The 21,097-nt window shown below is 62.3% G+C and overlaps 2 protein-coding genes across 2 annotated transcripts in view; one reads left to right on the top strand and one right to left on the bottom strand.

Moving 5' to 3' along the window:
- The window catches only part of SREBF2 (sterol regulatory element binding transcription factor 2), a 62,304-nt gene extending 55,165 nt beyond the window's left edge, over positions 1 to 7,139 (top strand). Inside the window, exons 16-19 of the mRNA XM_072843739.1 lie at positions 1,046 to 1,214; positions 3,353 to 3,538; positions 4,771 to 4,882; positions 5,368 to 7,139. Of these exons, the coding sequence (XP_072699840.1) occupies positions 1,046 to 1,214; positions 3,353 to 3,538; positions 4,771 to 4,882; positions 5,368 to 5,588 (688 nt within the window). The 3' untranslated portion in view covers positions 5,589 to 7,139. The remainder of the gene's footprint in view (positions 1 to 1,045; positions 1,215 to 3,352; positions 3,539 to 4,770; positions 4,883 to 5,367) is intronic.
- Positions 7,140 to 9,329: 2,190 nt separating this feature from the next.
- SHISA8 (shisa family member 8) lies at positions 9,330 to 14,368 on the bottom strand. Its single transcript, XM_072842666.1, has 4 exons — positions 13,812 to 14,368; positions 11,163 to 11,293; positions 10,245 to 10,388; positions 9,330 to 9,979 (listed from the first exon to the last, which is right to left on the bottom strand). The coding sequence occupies exons 1-4, from the start codon at positions 14,366 to 14,368 to the stop codon at positions 9,576 to 9,578; spliced, it is 1,236 nt and encodes a 411-aa protein (XP_072698767.1). The 3' UTR covers positions 9,330 to 9,575.
- Positions 14,369 to 21,097: the final 6,729 nt, after the last annotated feature.

Here is a 21,097-nt window from a genome sequence, read left to right as displayed (position 1 = left end):
GGTTCTAGGCTCTGAGAGGCAGCAGGGAACACGAGCAAATTACAGCCAGGAGCGGGTAGATAGTGGCCAGACCTGCACAGGCTCTTCTCCTGTGGGCACCTGGTGCGATTGCCTTTGCCAGGCCAGCCGTGACTTCCGTGAGGCAGCCGGCGCCTCTCTTCCCCGGGAGGTGTCTGGGCCAGAGGGAGGGAGGCCCATCAACCACAAGTTGGTGTCAGGGGAACCGGAGGTGGGTACGAAGGGCCTGACTCAGTGGGCACCCAGAGGAGGCTAATAGGGGGCAGGACAGGAGAAGGCAGCCCAGGGGCACAGCAGGAGGACTAAGTTTCAGGAGACAGGCTGGTGAGAACGGGCACGCCCCTGCATCCACGCCAACAGAGGCACAGGAATGTGAAAGGGAAGGAGGTGAGCTCCGCATGCCCACATCCTGTAGCAGGCAGAGGTGGGGGTGGGAGTGGGGAACAGGGCCACGGCTGGGCTGAGAAGGGCCTGCCCTCCTTCTGCTCTCCTTGTTTCCTCCCCTCCAGCCACGCTGGCCCCCGGATATTCTCCGGTGTGTCAGAGACTCGGGGCTTTTGCACCTGTTGCTCCTCTGCCCGGAATCCTCCCTAGAAAGCCACACAGCTCACTCCTCTGTTTGTTAAGGTCTCCGCTAAAATCACTTTTCCAGAGAGGACATCCTTGACCACCATCCTTTATAAGATGCCTCTTCCTTCCTCTGCCTGACTTTCCTTCCTGGCGCTTACACCACCTGGCGTCCCATCTTCAGTGTCCAGTGCATTTATTACCTGACTCCTGTGCTAGAGTGCGTGCCCGCAGGCAGGGACTTGGGTTGTTCACCGCTGCATCGCCAGGCCTGGGCTCTGCCAGCATTCCTTGGATGAAGGAGGTGCCCGTCCTCATCCAGGGCTGGTATTTCGGATCTGGGGTCATCATGGCAGCATTGGAGTGGACAGGCCCACGTGTCACCAGCTCAGGCTCCTCCTCGTGCTACCCCGGTGATGCTCACTGACCTCTTGCCTCTTGCCTCCCTCTCACTGGCCAGGAGCCCCCTGGTGAAGGCCGTCTTCCACACCTGCAGAGCCATGCACACCTCACTCTTGGGGAAGGCGGATGGGCAGCAGAGTTCCTTCTGCCACTGTGAGAGGGCCAGCGGCCACCTGTGGAGCAGCCTCAACGTTAGCGGGGCCACCTGCGACCTCACCCTCAACCACGTGAGTGGGGCTTGTCTGGTGCCTCGGGGAGGTGCTTAGCTGTGGTGGGTAAGAGCACTCGGACCCAGTGTGTGGGGCTACGTAGGAGACAAACCAGCCACCTGTCCCTTTCCCCCAAACATAGCCTCTTGGCTCAGTCGGGGCCCCTTTGAGTCCTTCAGGCAAGCATGTTTTCACCTGCACTTTTGCTGAGTTTGCTGGGTCCCAGATCTTGCTGGCCAGGGCTCTGCGTTTACTCCAGGCCACTTGCACAACTCCCCCAGGCTGCTGAGGGCCAGCCTGCGAATGGGCGCCTACCTGCCACACACGCAGCCTGAGCTGACTGACCACCCCGGACACTCCGTGGCCAGACGGGCACCTCCTAGCGGGCAGCTGTGGTGCATTGTAGTTGCATTGCATGTTCTGGCGGTACCCGTGCAATGTTTCCACAGTGCATCATGGAGGCCTGCCTGGCCCTCGAGAGACTTCTCCCTATGCCTTGTTAGAGGGCACTGCTGTCAGTGTTGGACCCCGAGGCATGGCCATCCTGGGAGAGGGGAGGGAAGGAATGCACACAACTAAAAGCAAAACGTCACCTGCTCCCTCAGGAGGGGCATGGTTTTACTCCATAGAGGGAGGGGCGAGCTATGGTCAGACTCTGAGACTCACCGAGGTTTGGTCCCGAGTGGCCAGCCTGGCATTTATGGCTAGAGGTGGTCAGTGGTCTCAGATACTGGGGTGAACCCAGGAAGCGGGCCCGCCCTGCAGGACAGGCAACGTGCAGAGAGGGCCCAAGAGCACAGGCCCGTGGAAGAGCCACATCTCACATTGCACCTGTCCTCTGCTGGTCTCCTGTAGAGTTTGTCTTCGTGAGGGAACCGGGTAGTCTCAGCTGAGTTTGGGGAACATGAGAGAGGCCGTAGCACCCTCGGGTGGTGGTTCTTTATGGGAGAATGGGCCGGGAAGAAAGAGACCCCCTGGATCATGGCATCTCTCAAAGGACAGAATCCAACCCAGGCTGCCACCCCTGCCCAGAGGTGCTCCCCCAACACTCACCTCTTAGAAATGTCAGGTTTTGTTTGAAGAGGAAAGCCTTACCTGTGTCCCCTTGAGGCTGTCATCAGCCAGAAAACAGTGTGGCAAAGGGTCAGGGGCACTGAGCGGACATGAAGCAGGGTCCAGGGTGGGTCCAGTGCCCTGGTGAAGGGGCAAGAAGAGGAAGGTCCTTAAAAAAAAAAAAAAAAAAGAAGAAGAGGAAGGTCCTGGGGGAGTCCACATGTGACCCCTCTCCAAAACGACTGGGCTGTCTCCTCACCCTGGTGCTGGTGGGAGCCAGGCAGGCAGGCAGCCCAGCCTCGTGGGTGTCGTGCAGACAAGAGGATCTCTCTACCGTGCCCCACACCTGTGGCATCCGTGCCCAATAGCAGCTGGCATTTACAGTACTTCCCAAGGCTGGGCATGGTACCCACAACAGTGCTCTCTTGTAACACAACAGCCTGTGGTGCCATGTTGTGGATGAGGAGACTGAGAGCTTCAGTCGTGTGCTGGTCAGTGGCAAAACCACAATTGGTTTAGGTCAGTGGGTCCAAACCCAAGCATTCCATGGCTCCGTGGTTCCGCCTTCTTGGGCTCCTGTTTCCCCAGCTGCAGGGACCACCTGGGCTAAGCCTTGCTGCCTTCTGTTGGAGTGAGCCGCTCCTCCTTCCCCTCCTCCATCCCCTGGCTATGCTGCCATTTCAGGCCCTTTGATCCTACTTGTTGTACTGGCAGGGCCGTGGCACCTTTTGTGTATCTCAGCCTCCAGGCCAGCCATGGGATGCTCCTGCGAGGTGGGAGGAACCCCAGCCTTCCTGTCAGATCCTGTCAGATTTATTTCCTGGCCCTGCCCCGTGTGTATCCCACACACAAGCTACTGCCCCTCTCTGGGCCTCACTTCCTCATCCACAGAATGGGAAGAACAGATCTCCCACCCGGGGCCACGAGAAGGACTAGGTGCCGTGACTCGAGTTCGCCCATCAGCTGTTCTCTGCAGAGTGTCTTCCAGGCTGCTACTCCTCGGGGACACTCCACTTCCTCCCGGAGCTGCTGAGTGGCGGGCTGGGCGGGGCCTGTCCCAGCAACGGGCCGGTCACCCTTCTCCCTTGTGGCTCATCACACAGGTGGTCCAGCTCCTGACCTGTGACCTGCTACTGTCACTGAGGACAGCACTTTGGCAAAAGCAGGCAGGCGCCAGCCAGGCTCTGGGCGAGACGTACCACGCATCAGGTGCTGAACTGGCTGGCTTCCAGCGGGACCTGGGCAGCCTACGCAGGCTGGCTCACGGCTTCCGCCCAGCATACCGCAAGGTGAGGCGCACCGGCCGCCAGGGGAAGGCAGGCAGAGGCCCTGGAACCCGGGGGGCCCAGTGTGGGGCCGCAGCCTTGGCCCTCCGAGGTCAAACACTGGCATGGGTGGGAAGGGCACGGACGAGGCTCTACTCTGGTTTTTCTAACTGGTATCAGAGTGAGAAAATCACCCTACAACTTCATCTAATTCTTTTCTGAGCCACTGGGGGCTTTGGTTCTGCCTCCTGGCTGCACGCAGCACCCCCTTGGTGGTGGCCACGGGATCTGAGAAGTCTCCGAGGGTAGCTGTATAATTGGGCTTATTGGACCCAAATACTTTTTTTGTGTGTTTTATTTTTATTGCTAATTAGAGTAATGTACTCAACATATTCTTGCCTGAATTATTTTCTAAAAATTCAAGTGAAAACGCCAAAAGCATCAGTGAGATAGGAAGGGCCTGAGAAAGCAAGGCTGCTCATCAGGCCCACTCAGGGTTGCACTGGCCACTGTGTGGGGTGAGCCAGGGCAGACAGTGGGCAGACATCCATAGTCAGCACTGACCCAACCCTCGCTGGGGAGAAGAGGAAGTGCGCCCCAAGTTTCAGGGGCCTCTGATCTGCTCAGGGGCCATCAAAGGCCTCCTCCTCGTGAAGCACCATTGCCGTCCTACCTCCCCCACTGCTGATCTCTTTAGCGGCTCCCCCCTCCACCCCCCCTCCATGGCCTTCCTGGGTAGCACCCCAGACCCTCCCCACAGATGGAGACATGAAGGTAGGGAGGAGCCTTGAGATGTTAGAGAATTACAGATCTAGGCCTTGCCTCCCGTTCCCCAATGACTTGTGTTCACAGAAGAGCGGCACTTTCACCTGGAAACCTTCTTCAGGCCTCGCTTTCTGAAGGAAACTCCCTGGTGCCAGCCCAGCTCTCCCTCTCCTCCAGCCGACCCCCCCCCACCCCCTCCAGGACTTGAGGCTGCACCCAGGCCTCTGGTCCTCTGACCCCGGGGGGCATGTCAGTGCTCTTTGTCTCCAGGAGAGGGGAGCAGTTCCTTTGCTTCTTTTTTGACTCAGTCTCCCTGCTGCTCCTCCAGGGGTCTGGCTTGGATCGGAGGGCAGAGTGAGGACAGTGGTTACTTCCCAGGGGAGAGCCGGGCAGGGGGTGTGGAGGGAAGGGCCATGGGGGGTGGCAGACAAGATGCCGAGAGAGAGGCACCTAAGGGGGAACAAACAGGCGGCCCCCTCTGCACCCCCCAGGTGTTCCTGCATGAAGCCACTGTGCGCCTGATGGCAGGAGCCAGCCCCACCCGCACCCACCAGCTACTGGAGCATAGTCTGCGCCGGCGGACTGCTCAGAGCACCAAGCACGGTGAGTGTGCCTTCGGTGAGTGTGCCTGTGCCCCAGCTCTAGGCCTGGTGGGGGAGGGAGGAAGGGGAGGGAGGAAGTGGGGCCCCAGCCCAGCACTTACCTTGGCAGAGCCCCAGGGAACGTCCTCACCTACAGAGTCTCAGAGGTGGTGTGAGAATGGAAGCAGCTGAGGCCTGGTTCCGTGGGCTGCTGGGAAGGATCCCGAACCTGTGGGGCCGGAGTTTGGTCGGGTTGTGGCTCCAGCCTCAAGAGTGGGGACAGGAGGGCTGGAGACACTGTCCCAGTGCGGGGCCCTGGAGCCACACCATGTGGGGTGCTAGCCACGCACACATCCTGTCTTCCGGGAGCCAGGGGAGCACCAGAGCCTACCGTCCTGAGTGGGCCGAGGTTAAATAAGCGAGCCCACAGCAAGCCCTTGCAGCAGCGCCTGCATCACGGAGGGCTCTGGGTGAGTGGTTCCTGTCCGTCTCTGCTCACTCCCACAGGAGAGGTGGACACCTGGCCCGGACAGCGAGAGCGGGCCACCGCCATCCTGCTGGCCTGCCGCCACCTTCCCCTGTCCTTCCTGTCCTCCCCCGGCCAGCGGGCGGTGCTGCTGGCTGAGGCGGCCCGCACCCTGGAGAAGGCGGGTGACCGACGCTCCTGCAACGACTGCCAGCAGATGATTGTCAAGTTGGGGGGCGGCACGGCCATCGCCGCCTCCTGACCCCCCGGGCGCTGTCCCCTCAGCGCCCCGCCTCCCTCTCCCTCCTCCTTCTGAGTCTCTCCCTCCTCCCTGTCCAGCGGTCTCTCTCTCCCTGCTCGCTCTGGGAGGGGTGGGCTGAGCCTTGTCTTCGGAGCTGTCACCTGCCGAGGCCCTTGGACCACCGGAGCCTGGCAGGCCCCTGGGCAGAGCCCCAAAGCTGCTGCGGGAAGGTGCCTGTGGTCCAGGGCCCCGTGGGTCTGGGAGAAGAGAGCCAGGGTGGAGGCAGGAGCTGAGTTCCCTGACGGGAGAGCAGGCGGGCTCCCAAGCTGCTTGGCCCCCTGCCCCCAGCCCGCCACCCTCCCCAGCTTCTCTCTCTCTGAACACCTCTCTCCTGCTTCCTTGTTTTTTATCAGGCTTTCCCTGTGGGGGACGGAGGCCCCTGGGCACTAGAGTGCTTCACCCACGGCTCGGTGCCCCCTCGCCCCTTCCCCCTTTTTATACAGATGTTTTTATATCCATGTGCTTGGGTTTGCCGTGATGCAGGGCTGAGCTGCTGTGGCATCTTTATTTCTCTCCTTGGGTCTGTGTCCCCTCCCCTGTGCCTGACAAAGCCAGTTCATTGTTTTCTCCTCATTACACAGGACAGCGGGGGAAGGAGGGGAGCCCAGCCCTGGGGAGGCAAGTGAGCGGCGGGAGGGGGCAGGCCTGGGCTTGGATGAAATAATGTTGGCATTATTTTTTAATTTTTTTAAAAAATAAATGGTATCGTATTTAATTGTCCTGTTCCTTCCCACTGCCCGCCCCCTGGGATGGCAGCCCAAGCTCAGGGTAGGCCCCGGGGGGCTGGGAGAGACGGAGCCACCCATCAGGACTGAGGACCAGAGGCCCTCCCACCCCAATTCCTACCTCCACGGCCGATTTTTATCCCTAATTCATGACCTGAAAATAAGCGGGGGTGGCCGGGACCAACCCCCAGTCCCTCCCCAGGGACAGGGCCCTCCGCGAGGTGGACGCTAGTGATGAGGCTCTCTACCTTCCTAGGGGTCCTGGGAGGAAGAGTGCATCCCCTTTTTTGGATCCCTGGCTTGGTGCCTCCCCCGAGGCTGTTTCTACCAGGACCCAAGGACTGCCTGAGACCCCAGAGCCTGCTGGGAGGCGGAGAGGGGCCGCCTGTGCGCCTCCCACCTCAGGCTGGGTGGGGGTAGAGAGAGGGCAGGGCCTCTCCTCCCGCCCCCCCCCCCGCCCCCCCCCCCCCCCCCGCCCCGCATGGACTGGGGGTTGCACATGGCAGGGGCTGCCCTGACGCCAAGTGTGGGCTGAGGTGGCTCAGCTTGGACTGAACCCGTCTTTCCCTGCTCCCCATCCCCCCACACACTAATTTGTGGCCTGTGCCCGCCGGGTGAGCCAGCCCTTGTGTCATGTGTATATACCGTGCCTTTTCTCATTAGTGTTTAGGGGCGGGAGGGGGTGGTTTTTCACTGACGGGGATACACCTATGGCTTCCTTGATATGGAATCATTCACTGTGTCCTGGATGTAGGTGATTCAATAAACACAGATTGGTACCACCCAGCATGAGGCGTGTGAGGGTCTGTAGCGTGACTGCTGTCATGACCAGCCAGGTGGCTGCGTGGCTGGGCTTCTGGTGGGTCCGGGACGGAGGATGCCCTCCCTCTGCTGAGAGGCCCCTGGAAGGCTTCACGCGGCCCTTTCCCAACAGTGCAGGGCTGGGACGGGGTCTGGGATAAAAGTGCAGCCGGAGGAGCTGCTGGGGTCAGAGGTCACTGTCCAGGACACAGCCGGCTGCTCATGGCTGCGGTGGTTTCGGACTCTGGGTGCTAAGCCCGGGCGTGTTTTCCGCCTCCAGGATAAATCCCTCCCCTCCTGGGTGGGCTGCCCCCTAGTGTCCCCTCCCGGGCCTGCAAGTCACATCCTAGCTGGGTCACCCAGAGAGACATCACCTCAGCCTCTTGCCATGTGTGCACAACAGGGATGACAGTCTCTGCCTTTGAGTCCCCACATGCCTGTTGGCCAGGGTCAGTGGTACGACACACAAAGTACCGGTTTACAGCTCCGTACCTTGTGAGTGACGAGGGGTAAGACCTCGAGGAGCAGCGGGCTGGAAGAGGAGACAAGTGACTGGGGATGGGCCAGGGTCAAGGAGGGCAAAGTCTGCGACCGGACCTGGCTGAGAAATGAGCCGCCCCCGTCACAGGAGGGCGGTCCCAGCAGCTCCACTGCCCCAAGGGCCAGAGCAGCCAGGAGGCCCAGCTACAGCAGGTCCAGCCCAGGCCCTACCCATAGCCTCAGCTTCGTGCCCCTTGGGATGGAGACCTAGGGTCCTTGGGACTGAAAATGAGCAGGGGTTGCACCCACCTCCCAGCAAAGCCCAGTTCGGGCCTTTGTCACCAGGGTGGGTAGCTGTGGGTGGCCCATGTGCCCAGGAATCTGATCCTTTTAGGAGTCTGCAGGCTCGGTGACTCAGCGCCCACCCTCCTCCCCTGGCTCTCTACACAGCTGCAGGATAGGCCCCGGGGGCACCTCACCCCCAGTTGAGGGTGCGAGGACTGTCTCCCCTACAAGCCCTAGGAGCCCTCGCTGCAGGTGGGACTGTGGACTCTTGGCTCTTTCCTGTCCTGAGGTTTCTGAGCCTTGGATTCCTCAAAAGCCAGAAGAGATAGTGAGGCGGGCCCTCCTCCAGGTGAAGAGCTGGGGGTGGGGGGGCCTCAGGGCAGCCCTGCGGGCAGGAGGAGGGTCTGAGACTGCATGTGCCTCAGGAGCACCACCACCACCCCACCCCCCGGCACATGCCTTCATACTACCTTTCCTGTCCCCAGACCGCCCTGCCTGCCATGCATCGATTCAGTCACAGAAGACAGAAGAGTCCTAAGTTAATCACCTGGGTGACCTTGGTAAGTTACTTAGGTCTCTAAACCTCAATTTCCTCATCTGTAAAGGAACACACCCACCGGGCTTTTGTAAGAATTAAATGAAAGCAGCAACAGATGGTGGCTGCGGTTAGTAAAACAGTATATACCATGCCCAGGGCACACGGGAGGGAAACTGAGGGCCAACTGGGCGGCTTCGTTGATGCCACACAGTGAAGGGCATAACCCAGACCTCAACCTCCCCAACTGTCCCTGGCATAAAGAAACTCAATACACCCAGGCTGCTGGCAATGCCCTGAGACACAGCTAGGTACCCGGAGCCGGCCTGGCGGGGAGGGGGAGCACTGGCAGTGCCGAGCATGTGCGAGCACCCCCAGTGGGGCACTGCCAAGGCTCCGTGTCCAGCATCCCCATTCTCTTTGCTCCCAGAGCAGCTACTGGGAGGAGGCTCCCCCATCCTGAGCACCAGCTGTCCACTTGGCCCACCGCCCACACCCATTAGGGGGGCGGCCCTGGACCAAGCTGGCCAAGTGGCCTGCAAGCCAGGTGCCGGCTCAGGGCCAGATTATGTCAATGAGGATGAGCCGGGCTCAACCAACTCAAGATGTAGAGTGACTGGCTGGAGGGGGCTCATCTCCGGTAAGGGGCACAGACCCTCCCAGGGGGCCTCCCAACTGCCCCCTCTCCCATGGCTCCCACTGGTGTGGGACATTAAGCTTGGCAATCGACCCTGACTACCCTCTCCAGCCACTTCTCCCCGGCTCCCAGGACACCTGCCTGGCAGCTCTCAGGAGCAGTCCTTTGCTCTTGCACATGCTGTGCCCTCTGCCCGTACTGCCGTCTGTCCAGTCAATGACCAACGCCTCCACCATCAGTGCCTCTCAGGGCCAAGCCAGGGCTCCTTTATTCTCAGGGATGGGAGCCCCACAAAAGGCTTTATTTACATGAGGAACCCGGGCGAGGGCCGGAGATCGGAACCCCTGGCCTTCCCCAGTGGGCCCCTTAGCTCTGCAGGCTCCCAGGCCCCAGTACACTGGGGCAGGCATAAGGGCAGGCTGGCCTTCCACGGCCCGCGCCCCCCCAGGCAGGCGAGGGCCCCCAGAAGCACCGGCGCCCCGTCTTCACACGGTGACCTCGGCTTTGCTGTTAGTGCTCAGGTGCCGGGGCCCGCGGCCGGCGCTGCCATAAAGGGCAGGGGGCTGCGGGCTGAAGGCTTCAGGCAGCTTCTCCACGCTGAACTGGCGCCGGGGCGCGTGGCCGGGCCTCTGGGGCCCCGGGGAGGCCTGGGAGGCCTGAGCCGCCGGGTGGCCACGGGGGGTGGGCCGGGGCTGGCGGCCGACGACCCAGGCCTTGTAGTGGCCCGACGGGGCAAGGCCGGCGGGGGGCGCGTAGCCCGGCGGGGCCCAGGGGCAGGCGTCGAGCAGCGCAGGCAAGTCCTCGCGGGGCCGCGGGGCCCGCGCCGGGAGGGTCAGCGGGGCAGCTTCCGCCGTGGGGAAACGCTGGTAGAAGTCCTGTGGGGTGGCTTCTGCGGGGACAGTGAGGGCGCGGGGAGCGAGGTCAGGCCCGGGGGCGGGGGGCGGGGGCAGGGCCTGGGCTCTGACAGCCAGGCTGGGACCGGTGTGCCACTGGCTGCATAGGCACGACACAGAAGTTGGCCGGAGCGCTGGCCCACAAGGGTGGGAGCTGTGGAACTGGAATCGGGACCCCGAGCCCTGTAACCTAGGAGCTTGGATATTCTGGGTGCGGCGCTCCCCACTCCCCTCGGGGCACGGGGCTCTCTGGCCACTCACCTGCGACCTTGAGCGCTGCGGCCTTGAGGGTGGCATACTTGGCATAGGGCTGCAGCGTCATGCTGCCCCCGCCCTGCAGCCTGGGGCCACGCTGGGGGCCGGGGGTCGCTGACCCCAGGGGCATGTTGTTGGGGCGCTTCCTGTCTGGAGCAGGGGAAGGGGAAATGAGACCCGGCCTGCAGACCCGCGGACACTCTCCACCTGCACCACCACCTCTTCACTGTCCTCTCCCCACCGGCACTTCAAGGAGAGCCTGTGGGAGGGCTGCTTGGAGGAGAGGGAGCCCAAACCACCTTCTTGACAGACTCTCCAGGGCCTGGGGCAGGGCCTGCCTGGCTCAGAATAACCTGAATAATAGCAGCCAGCCCTGAGTGGCTGCTAGCCTAAGGGATGGCTCCCAGCCTGTCCAGCTTGGGCCAGGCACGGAGTCCCAGGACCTGCTTCTCAGGAGACAGTTAAGGTTTGAGAATTCCAACCCGCAGAGGGGAGAGGAGGGGAAGTTGCTGTGAAGCCTGCCTCACCAGCAAGAGGCCAAGAGGGAGACTCCAGCCTGGAGTTTAAAAAGACCCCATGGAATCCACAGGCTGGTGCCAGGCAGCCCCCAGGGCACTGCTGAGCCAAGGCCTAGAACCACAGCCTGAGCCAAGGATCCCTGAACCTGGAACCTTCCTTCCTCACCGCATCCCTGTGCCTGGAAGTTGCAGGACACCTTGGAGGGTCCCTCTTTACCACGGGGAGCTGACCAGCTTGCCCCACCCACACTCACACACCTGCAGAGGCAGGCAGCTCCTTAAAATTTCGAAACAGCCAAGAGCCTCTTGCCCCTCAGCGCCCCACTTCCCCTGGTCTCGGGCCCACAGCAAGACAAGGGAGGCCCGTGACATAGGCCGACATAGGCCGCTGTGCCCGCTTACACACCTGTGTGGTTGGGGGAGCCCCGGGGGGGGCCATCACTCATCTGCACCTGGACACAGCTACCCAGAGGTGGGCCCAGAGGTGGAGGCAGTGGCTCCTGGGAGTCCGGCTGCTTTAGAAGTTCTGTGAGTGTCCTGTGGGGAAAGAGTGATGAGAGGCAGTCCTCCCAACCTCCTGCTTCCCCACTGGCCCGCCCTCGGCCTAGCTAATGCCGGCCACCACCGCTCCGTCACTCTTTCAACCTCCCTGGGCCTCCTCTCTGCCCTGCAGTTGATCTTACACATCAGGTTTCCACATCTCCTTTCCCCAACATGGCCACTTCCAGAGCAGGTCAGGAAATGCTATGGGTCCCCTGTCACCTGGGCTACCTTGTTTTTCAAAGACTCTTCAGAATCCCTAAGACCTTCTGAGTTGAGCCTCCTCTCCCAGTGAGAGCTCTGCAAGCGTCTCAGGCTCCTTGCTTCTGCTGTTTTCTGTGCCGACGACCTTCCTCCATCTCCTTCCACAAAACTCCTACTCATTCACACCCCACCAGAGTCCCTCCTCTTCCAGGAAGCCTTCTTTACCTGCCTACCTAACTCCCTTCCTGCAGCAGAGGCTTCCGCTGGCACAAAGCTGCCACATGGTCGCAGAGGGGAGGACAGACAGACGAGAAAGGAGGGAGGAGCCAGGAGATCCCGCCTTGGCAGCCCAGCACCAAAGACTACGTGACCTTGGGCAGCCGCCTCCTGGGTAGCCTCCTGGGTACCGGGACACCCAGCCCCACCCAGGTGTGACAGCGTCTGACTGAGCCTTCCCTGCTGACAGCCAGTCCCAGCCTTTCCGCCCAGCTGCCTTTGGTGCCCAGAATCTCTGATTTTCTTCTGGGGCAGTTTGATCCTCCCTCCTTCAGGGGGCTGGGGCCTCAGTGGCTGAAGCAGGAGGAAGCACGGGGACCCTCTGGGGTAGGTGCAGTTTGGCTGCAATGTGGCAGGGTCGGGAAGTCGTGTGTCCCCCCCCACACACACACACACACCTGCCCGAGCTGCACCTCTGGTCCCCAGCCCTCCGCTGCCCGCCCCTGTGTTCTCAGCTCTGCGCTCCTCTGCCATCGATCCCGAACACCTGAGTAATTTTCATGCCTCTGCACAAACTTCTCAAGGGACAGATCCAGCTCCCCTCCAAGCCCTGTGAGCTTGGGGAGCTGACCATCATCTCAACAGAGTGAGAACAGGGGTTCAGCACACACCCACACATGAGCCTAAGTGGGGCTTCAGATCTCCCCAGAGGAGAAAAAAAAGAGGGCATGTGGGAGCTGAAGCCCAGACAGAGGAAGGGACTGGCCTAGGCCACACAGCACATCATGGGTGGGCCAGCTCTTCCAGAAGCATCACCAGACCTGCTTCCCCGTCCCTTGCAGATGAAGAGGGCCCTAGGTGAATGTATCAGCTAGGCTGCCCCGGCCGCCCCCTCTACACCATCACGGCTCTCAGCTCCTGCTGCCCTCACTCTAGTCAAGGACATGTCCTGTCTTCTCTTTGCCGGACATGAAGGACTCAAGCTCAGGACCTGCCCCCACAGCACCCAGGGCTCAGGACCAGAGCCTCCACATCGCCAAGGCAGCAGCACAGTGGCTGAGGTCAGGGGTCCAATCCCAGTTCCACCTTGTGGCTGCCGGGACACAGTAAGTTAAGTGGTCTGGGAGACGGGGGTGCTGCGCGGAGCCAAGGAAACCCTCATCCTGTGCCCCTGAAGACTAGGAGGCGGAAGCATCCATACCTGGCCTACGCAGGCCCACCCAGGCATGGGGGCTTCTCTCTATCATTGTCACCTCTAAAAACCAGCCTGTCCCACACCCCAGGGAGCACAGACCTGGGTAAGTGAGGAAGGCACAGGCCCCAAAGCATGTGGGCATGAGTGTGGGGGTGTGGGTGAGAGTTCCAGGGTGAGGACACAGGATCCCAGAGTCGTCATTCTAGCTAAGACCCCACTTAACACAAAGCTCAGGCTCAGCTAGCACCTGGCCTCGGCAACAATGAATCTGTGTCCCCCACATTTCCAGTGCCTTCCTACACAGGGAGAGACCCTGTCCCTTGCCTGGAATGGGGGGGTGTATTGAATGGGGCGTGTGGGGGAGGCCTTATCCCCAGGGAAAGAAGGTCAGGCCTGAGTCACAGCTATGGGGATGGGGTGGAAGGGAAGTGGGGAAAGAAGCAGGAGGGGAGCTACAGAAAAAGCCCCTTCCCTCCTCTACCCTACTCTGGGGCCCAAGACGCCCAACACTACATCAGCGCACGCCCCCACCCCCCGCTAGTGGGCTCCGACCTTTCCTGGGTGCGGCCTCTGTGCCCTCCCGCCCACTCCGGAGGAGGAGGGAGCCGCGGGGGAGGGCGGCTCAGCACCCAGCTCCCTCCGGAAGGTCAAGGGGAGACGGTATCAGCTGTCTCCCTCCACGAAGTGGGGGTGGGGGGAGTAACGGGCCTGGAGACAGAGATGGGAAGGAAAAACCAGGAGGGGGCTGCGGACAGGACCAGAGTTCGCGGACGGGGCGGGGCGGGGCGGGGGAGGATGAAGGATGGCGAGGGGGGCGCCCACGGGCCGGGGAGGGCTGTCCAGGCGGCGGGGTGGGGGGGATCCCGGCCCGGCCCGGCCCGGCCCGGCCGGCGCGCTCACCTGGTCACCGTGCGCCGCGCGCGCGGGCTGTGCGCCCTCTCCAGGCCCAGGCGCGCCCCGATGCCGGCCAGCACGAGCAGCGCAGCGACGCCGCACACCGCGTAGACGGCCGTGTGGCTGCGCTCGCGGCCCGGGTCCCGGGGCGCGGTGGCGTCGCGGGCGCGCGCGGGTGGCCGGCCCGTCTGCACCCAGGCCGGCGTGTCGTAGTTGGAGCAGCGGCTCTGGTCGAGGCGCCGCGGCCCGTCGTGGCAGCAGAAGCGGTAGCCGCACGTGCCGCAGCAGAAGCTGTAGGCGCCCGAGCTGCAGTTGAAGGGCGGGTCCCACTGGCCCATCACGTCGTAGTAGCCGCGGCAGCGGTCGCCCCCGGCCGGGGCCGCCGTGGCGGGCGCCGCGGGCTCCTGCGCCTCGGGGGCCCCCGCGCGGCCCGACGGCGGCCGCGCCAGCAGCAGCGCCAGCCCGAGCGCGAGCCGGAGCCCCGGCGGGCCGCCCCCGCCCCCGCCCCCGCCCCCCCCGCCGCCGCCGCCGCCGCGCAGCCCCGGCGCCCCGGCCCGCTCCATCGGGCCCGCGCCTTCGGCTACAGCGCCCCGCGCATGGCTGCGCGCCGCGGCTCCCCGCCGCCCGGCCTCCGCGCCGGCCCCGCCAGCCCCCACCGACCGCGCCGGCCCCGCGCACGCCTCCTCGGCCGTCGCCCTCCTCCCGGGCCGCAGGGCGGGCGGTGGGGAGCCCGGCCCGAGGCTCGCGGGGCCGCACCTCCGGGGGGCGCGTCCTCCGCCGGCGCTGCCTCGGACCCCAGCCGGCCGTCCTCACCCCGGGACGCCCCGGGCCGGGCGGCCAGTCCTCGCCCGCGCGCCCCCCGGCCTCTCCCCGGCCGGCGGGTGTGCGTGGCCCGGGCCTAGCGGGGGCGGCGGGCCGCCCGACACCGCTGCCTTCCCGCGCCCGCTCGGCGCTGCCCGCGCTCTGGCTGCGGCTGGGGCTCGGCGCGGCTCGGGCGGGCGGGGGAGGGAGGGAGCGGGGGGAGGAGGGCGGGCGGGCGGGAGGCAGGGCCGGGGGAGGAGCGCGGCCGCCGCCAGGGGAGGGAGGGGGCGCCCCGCCGGGGACCCTCTCCGAAGGCCTCCCCAAGCCACCCCTCAAACGGGGAGCCCCAGGGCCTTCGGGCCCCGGCTCTCAGGGCTGTGACTTCGGACACAGGCGGGCGCGAGTGCGCCTCTGCCTTACAGGTGCGGGGACTCCGGGCACCGCGAGGCCCCGGAGGGTCGCTGCCGCCCCCCGCCCTGCCCCCTCCCGTCCTCTCCGTCAGTTCTGGCCGACACAGAAGCGGGACAGGTGGCAGGCCCTTCGGCCTCTCTGCGCCTCGATTTTCCCGCCTCTCAAATGGGAAGGAGACCCGCGCGCGGAGCCGCTGCCGGAGGCCAAGCGCCGGCCGTCTCCGCGCCGCCCCGAGCGCTGCGTTAGCCCCGAGGCGCGCGCCCGGGTCCCAGAAGCCCGTGGACCCCGGCCTGGGGCCCTGAGGTGTCCCCACTTCTGCGGCGATGGGCATGGCCTGGGCCGCGTCCTCCCGGGGGGTCCTCGCTACCCCAGGCGTAGGGGGAGGAGATCCGGCTGGACCCGGACTGGGGCGAGGGGGCGGGGCCGGGCCAGGGGGCGGGGCCATCCGCCGACCCTCGCCCCGCCCCCCAGGACGCTCGGGTCCCCTCTCGGCCCCGGGAGGAGGGGCGGAAGGTGGAACGGTCCGTGCACCCAGTGCGGAGCTGTTCTCTGGGGTTTCGAAGCTAGATTTAACTGGAAGATGTGGCCGAACCGGGCACCTTGCTTCCCTCTGCCTGTTTCTCTTCTTAACATCAAAAACTCTTGAGGGGGAGGGGAGGGCAGATTCATAATCCCTTTCAGGAGGCAGAGGCCAGTATGATGCCCCCCACCGTCCGGATGGGAGCTCCAGGGGAGCCAGGGGAGTGTCCACTTCTCCCCAGTGCTCCCACACGGCGTCCTATCTGCTGAATGAACAAATGAAGTGACTTTAGTCTCTAGTTTTTGTAAAATAAAGAATTTGGGCTCCTTCCTGCTCCCCTTTGCGTCGGGTCTTCCCTCGGAGACTGGGATCAGCTTATTAAAATGGAGGAAGTGGAGGGAGCAAGAGGGAGGATTTACATGTAAAGGAGGATCAAGTCCCTGTGTTGCCGAGATGAGGGGCTGACGGGCACCTTTCAGGTCTCAGTGCTGAGAGGCCCTCCCCCTCAGGGTCATTCCTCCGGAGGTAGCCTCCCCCTCCTCCTCCACCGGCAACTCTTCGGATCCAGTCCCAAGACCCTACCCCATTAGAAGCCTTTACTGCAATTTTAGAGACAAAGAAAATAGATGAGCAAAGCAATGAGATGAAATTGCCTTAATCCCATCACCAGGGACAACAGGCTAAAATATGCCCCACTTTACATACTGTTTCTTAGTGCCTGGTTTACTTTTTGCCATCAGACTTTCCATTTATTATTCGGTTTAGAATTTAGTCGCTCTATTTTCTGGAGCACTCATTCCTGCTTCCTCGGGGTGGGGTGGGGTGGGGTAGTCCCAGAAAGGACTCCATGGCACCAACTGTCTGATTTGTATCAGCGCCCCCACCGTGCCCTGCTAAACTGCCCTCCTGGTTACTGGGACCCTGAGGGTGACTGCTTCTTCCGCCTTCCTCCCCTATTGCTGCGCACTAGGTTTAAGCAGGCTTGTTTCTGCCCCACATCCTCCCAGGACTGTGGCCCCTTCTCAGGTAGGGTGACCCTACCGGGCCCTGAGCTCCCAATGTTCTTCCCTGAGTTATGTCCCTTCCCTGGACCCTTCTCTCACCCCACTGTCCTGGCGTCATTGGGTGCTCCACTGAGCTTCCACCCCCTGTCGCTGCCATCGGGGCCCATATATATTTGCCCAGTGCAGGAGCTGGGGGCTGGATTCCAGCCCCCCACCCCCAGGACTGATGTCCAGCCTCCAGCTCCTCCACACACCAATGGCTTCCTCTCTATCTCAGTCTGGTTCGGTGGTCAGCCAGCAACCACAGATGCCCACATCTGGCAGGCCTATCCCAGGCACTTACCGCCCTCTCAATATTAACACACAGCCTGGGGCTGGGGAGGGGGGTTCAAATGCAGAGACAGGCCTCTGCTGGCTGACTCAGCCCTGGGATTTGGCTATTCATTCAGCTGGCACTGCCCTTCAGGTGTCTGGCCATTTGCTGGGCAAGGTGATCTAGAAATGGAGCAGTGCAGCTGAGGAGTGACCCCTTTGCCCAACTGCCCTCCTCGGACCCTGGGGTCTCTCTCCACAGCAAGGCACCAGAGCACCTGCCTCTTGTCTCCTCTGCCTGCCACCCCCCCACACACCCTGTGTCACCAAAAATCGCCCATTGATCCAAGCTTAAAATAACCCCTGGCATCTGCAGCAAGCCCCACGGGGAGGGCAGAGGAGCCGCATTTATGTGCCTGAAGGGCACCCGCCCCGCCCCCAGCTCTGAGCGCTGGCAGCTTGAGTGCGAGGCTGTCTAAGTGTGCTCACGACTGTGAGCTCGAGTGCATGTCTGGGGCTTGCATGATCATGAGAGTCTTCCTTCCACCATGGACATGTGTGCGCACATCACATGTGTGTCGGTGTGGATGCGCCTGTGCACACATGTTCTCCCCTCACAGCTGAGCCCTCGCCTGGTGCCCAGCTCTGGCTGTGCAAGGCTCCGGGTCCTGAGAGGTCATGGACATTCAGGAAAGCTCGAGGCAGGCCTCAATGTTCCCATTTTAGACTGTGGGCCAGTGACCAGTCTGTCCAGCCCTGGGCCAGGGAACTTGGGATTTCCTAGAGACAAACCCAGGCCCCAGTGAGCAGAAATGACTTGCTGTAACTGGCACACACCCAGGAAGGACCAAGGTCTGGCTTGGAACCTGTGCGGAGTCCCAAACCTCCTTCCGGCCAGTTTAGTATAAAGAGAGAGAGCAGCTGGAGGATCCCAGCCCAGGGCCCAGGGAAGTGTTCCTAGGCTCCGATAGACGATAGAGGAGGCCTAATGCGTCCCGCCTCCTCCCTGAGCTCCCAGGCCTTGCGCAGGCTCTCCGCTCCTGGAACGCCCTTCCAGCCCCTCACACTGACGGCACCTACTTATCCTTCCCTTTGGAGCCAGACTAAGGTGGGTTGGAATTCCTGCTCTAATAGGACCCACAACCTTTCTTGGCCTCTTTTCTCATTTGCAAGATGAGCTGCTTGCACCTTTTTGACCCGGCTGCTGAGATGGTGATTGCCACCATGGGTACCATCCGCACGCCTCCAAGGTCACATTCCCAGGCCCATTTTGCTTCCATTTCTTCCATGATGGAGGGTTACCCAAAAAGCAGAGATTCTAGAGAGCTCTGGACTCCCTGCTAGCACAGATAGCACAGATGCCTATGCCTGTACCGGGAGGGAGGGGGTCGGGAGGGGAGGGCCCATGGCTCCTTTGTCTTCCTGAGAGCAGCTTGTGACTCAGGCTCCAGCTGCCTGTGGGAGGGAGGGGGCGCCCAGGCTGAGGTCGAGGGGGAGCAGGATGGGGGGAAAGAGGTGCAGGGGAGCTGGGGCTCAGCCTCCAGTCCGAGGTCCTTGCTCACCCTCTCCCCTGCGAGCCCTTCCCCGGCCTCAAGGAGTCGCCCAGCCAACATCACCCCTGGAAATCGCTGGTTACCCCCCAGAGTCTCTCCCTTCTGGACCCTGCAGAGGCCCCAGTGAACATGCAAATCTGGAGCTGGCCACTGAGTCCCAACGACAGGAATAGATTCAGAGAGGACAGGGCTCAGCAGAGGCCACACAGCGCGGTCCACCCACCGGAACAAGTCCTCCCTGTCCCGCAGCCTGCCCGCCCCTGGACACAATTCTGAGATCGGCTCCGAGCCCGCAGCCAGGAGAGGGGCCGGCAGTGTTGCACCCCTCGACACAGACACTTCGATCCAAAGCCGGGGCCATGCCCTGCATCCAGGGTTTGGAGAGGGTCCTGGTGATCTTGGCCCCGCCGCTCGCCAGGTGCAGCCCTTTCTCCTCGCCCCTCGGCCTTGAACCCGCGCTTCTGCTCGCCGCGGCCCCGCTCCTCTCCCCTCCCCCGAGGCTAGGGGCCCTCCGGCGCCCCAGTCCCTGGCCCCGCCCCCCGCCCCGCCCCCTCCGTCCCGCAGCCCCTGTCCCCGGCGCTCGGCGGCCGCAGGTCTAGGTGCCACCAGCTGGGCTGACCGCAGAAGCTGCGGAGATAAGACTTTCGCCTGCCCCGGAGTCATCTTCTGGGTCCCAGATTCTCTGCAGCCCAGGGGAGGGAGGAGAGGTTCAGAGGCCCTCTGGCCCCGGGACCCCTGCAGCGTTGCCTGCGCTCTACAGACCCCGGGGACAGGGGCACCCGCGTCTTCCCGGCTCCTCCCCAACCCGCCCTCTGCGGGACCCTGGGCAGTCGTTCCTCCCCCACCCCCACCTCCACCCTCGGGGTCACCCCAGGCATCTGGGGGGCAGGCACAAATTGGAGAGAGGTCAGATTTCTTTTTTTCTTTTTTTTTAAGATTTTATTTATTTATTCATGATAGAGAGAGGCAGAGACACAGGCAGAAGGAGAAGCAGGCTCCATACAGGGAGCCTGACGCGGGACTCGATCGGGACTCCAGGATCACACCCTGGGCCAAAGGCAGGCGCCAAACCACTGAGCCACCCAGGGAACCCGAGAGGTCAGATTTCAGCTCTGAGTGAGGAGGAATGTGGCCTGAGCCACCCAGAAGAGAGCAAATGGACTGAATTCCCACCCTGCGACCAGAGGGTAGTCAGAGGGGCTGGAGAAGCACCCGGGGTTCCCTGAGGACAGTGCCCCCATGTGCCAAGGGGCAGGCATGAGCACAGGCCAAGTTCTGATGCAGCCTCACCTGGCACTCCCAGGCCAAGGTATCTGACTCTCCAGCTCCCCACCTGAGCTCTGCTTCTTGACCCTTCTGCAGCCTCTTCTCTGCACCTTTACACACAGTGCCCTGGACCAGGAATTCTCTGCTCCATTCCAGTAGGGAAACTGGGCAAGACTCAGGGCATATACTTCCTACTATCCAAAGCACTCCCTAGATGCTGGATCAGTCAACCTGCTTGGAGCATCCCCTGGCCCTGGCAGGGATCATCACCCTGTCCTGTCATCGTGTCCTGCTCCATCTCTCCCACCGGACTAGACCTAATGGCAGGGCCTGAGACTGACCTCCAAGCATTGCCCAGAATGGCCCTGGCACAGAGCAGGTGTGTTCGACTCTGGTGTGATCAATGGGGCAGCACATGGATGAGTGGTAGGAATGGGAAGTGCTGAGTCCAGAGCCTCAGACCAGCTCTGGGAAACTCACTTTCCAGAGGAATTTCTCATGGTTGGTGACTCCAGGCAGGAAGTGTCTGCATCCCAGGGAAAGGAGATGGGGGCCCTCCAGGGTGAAGACCCTACTTGCCACATGACCTCTTTAGTCTCAGAAAGCTCGTTGGCCCTTGGGCTCCATTTTGAAGATGAGGAGACAGGCTCACGGAGAGATGCCATCAGCTCCTGAAGGGAAGGGCTGAGACAGCCAGAGGTGAGAGGTCAGGTCTTTCCTCCCTGGCCTCCCCAGCTGGGCCTCCCCACCCCCACCCTGAGCCTGGAGCCAAGGGCTGCTGGGCAGGAAGTGAAAGGTGCCTGCAGGAAGCCCCAGGAGGAACTGAGACTTGAGCCAGCTCCGCCTCCACCTGCCCGGGCCCTGGGGACCTCAGGGAAACCAGACCCTCCTTCAGGAAAAAAACGGGCCAGAAACACAGATGTGGGTGAGGGGGAGCTGCTTCTCTTAGCTCCCACCCCAACAGGCAGCTCTTCCAAAGTCTATCTTGGGTCCTTTTTACAGCAAAAGGAGACCGGTTGGGCAGAGAAATCTTTGAGTAGTGATGAAAGCAAGGAGTAAAGCCTGGAGTCAATCCCTGGAGTCGCTTGCTCCCAAGGAGGGCACCAGGGCCACTGGCCTTCTGCACAGGCACTCAGGGCAGGGGCACGAGCCTCTGTTTGGCTCAGCTCCACCGCGGCATATCATAGTTTGGGCCAGATTCTTTCACCTTCTAGGCCTCTGTGTTCCTATCTGCAAAATGGGACATCTAATCCCTGTTCATGGACTTGAACTAGTCTAGATTTTCAGGACATCAATTCAACTGACGGGGGCCATAAAAAAAAAAAGTCCCAGGCAAAGATTTATGTCAACGAGATGCTGCTGCCTCAACTACAACAGCAAACACCAAAACAACCAAATGCTCAAGGGGAAAGCTTTGCAAATGTT

This window comes from Canis lupus, chromosome 11 (assembly GCF_048164855.1).
Source record: "Canis lupus baileyi chromosome 11, mCanLup2.hap1, whole genome shotgun sequence".
NCBI classification, from domain to species: Eukaryota; Metazoa; Chordata; class Mammalia; order Carnivora; family Canidae; genus Canis; species Canis lupus.
The sequence above is the reverse complement of the archived record's forward strand: the minus strand, read 5'-3'. Positions and strand labels throughout refer to the sequence as shown.

Excerpts from the sequence above, each read along its gene's own strand:
- SHISA8 (XM_072842666.1), bottom strand. The coding sequence starts at position 14,368 with ATGGAGCGGGCCGGGGCGCCGGGGCTGCGCGGCGGCGGCGGCGGCGGG. Across the intron at positions 11,294-13,811 it reads GCGCGGCGCACGGTGACCAG|GACACTCACAGAACTTCTAA; the intron begins GTGAGCGCGCCG and ends CTTTCCCCACAG. Across the intron at positions 10,389-11,162 it reads GGGCTCCCCCAACCACACAG|ACAGGAAGCGCCCCAACAAC; the intron begins GTGTGTAAGCGG and ends CCCCTGCTCCAG.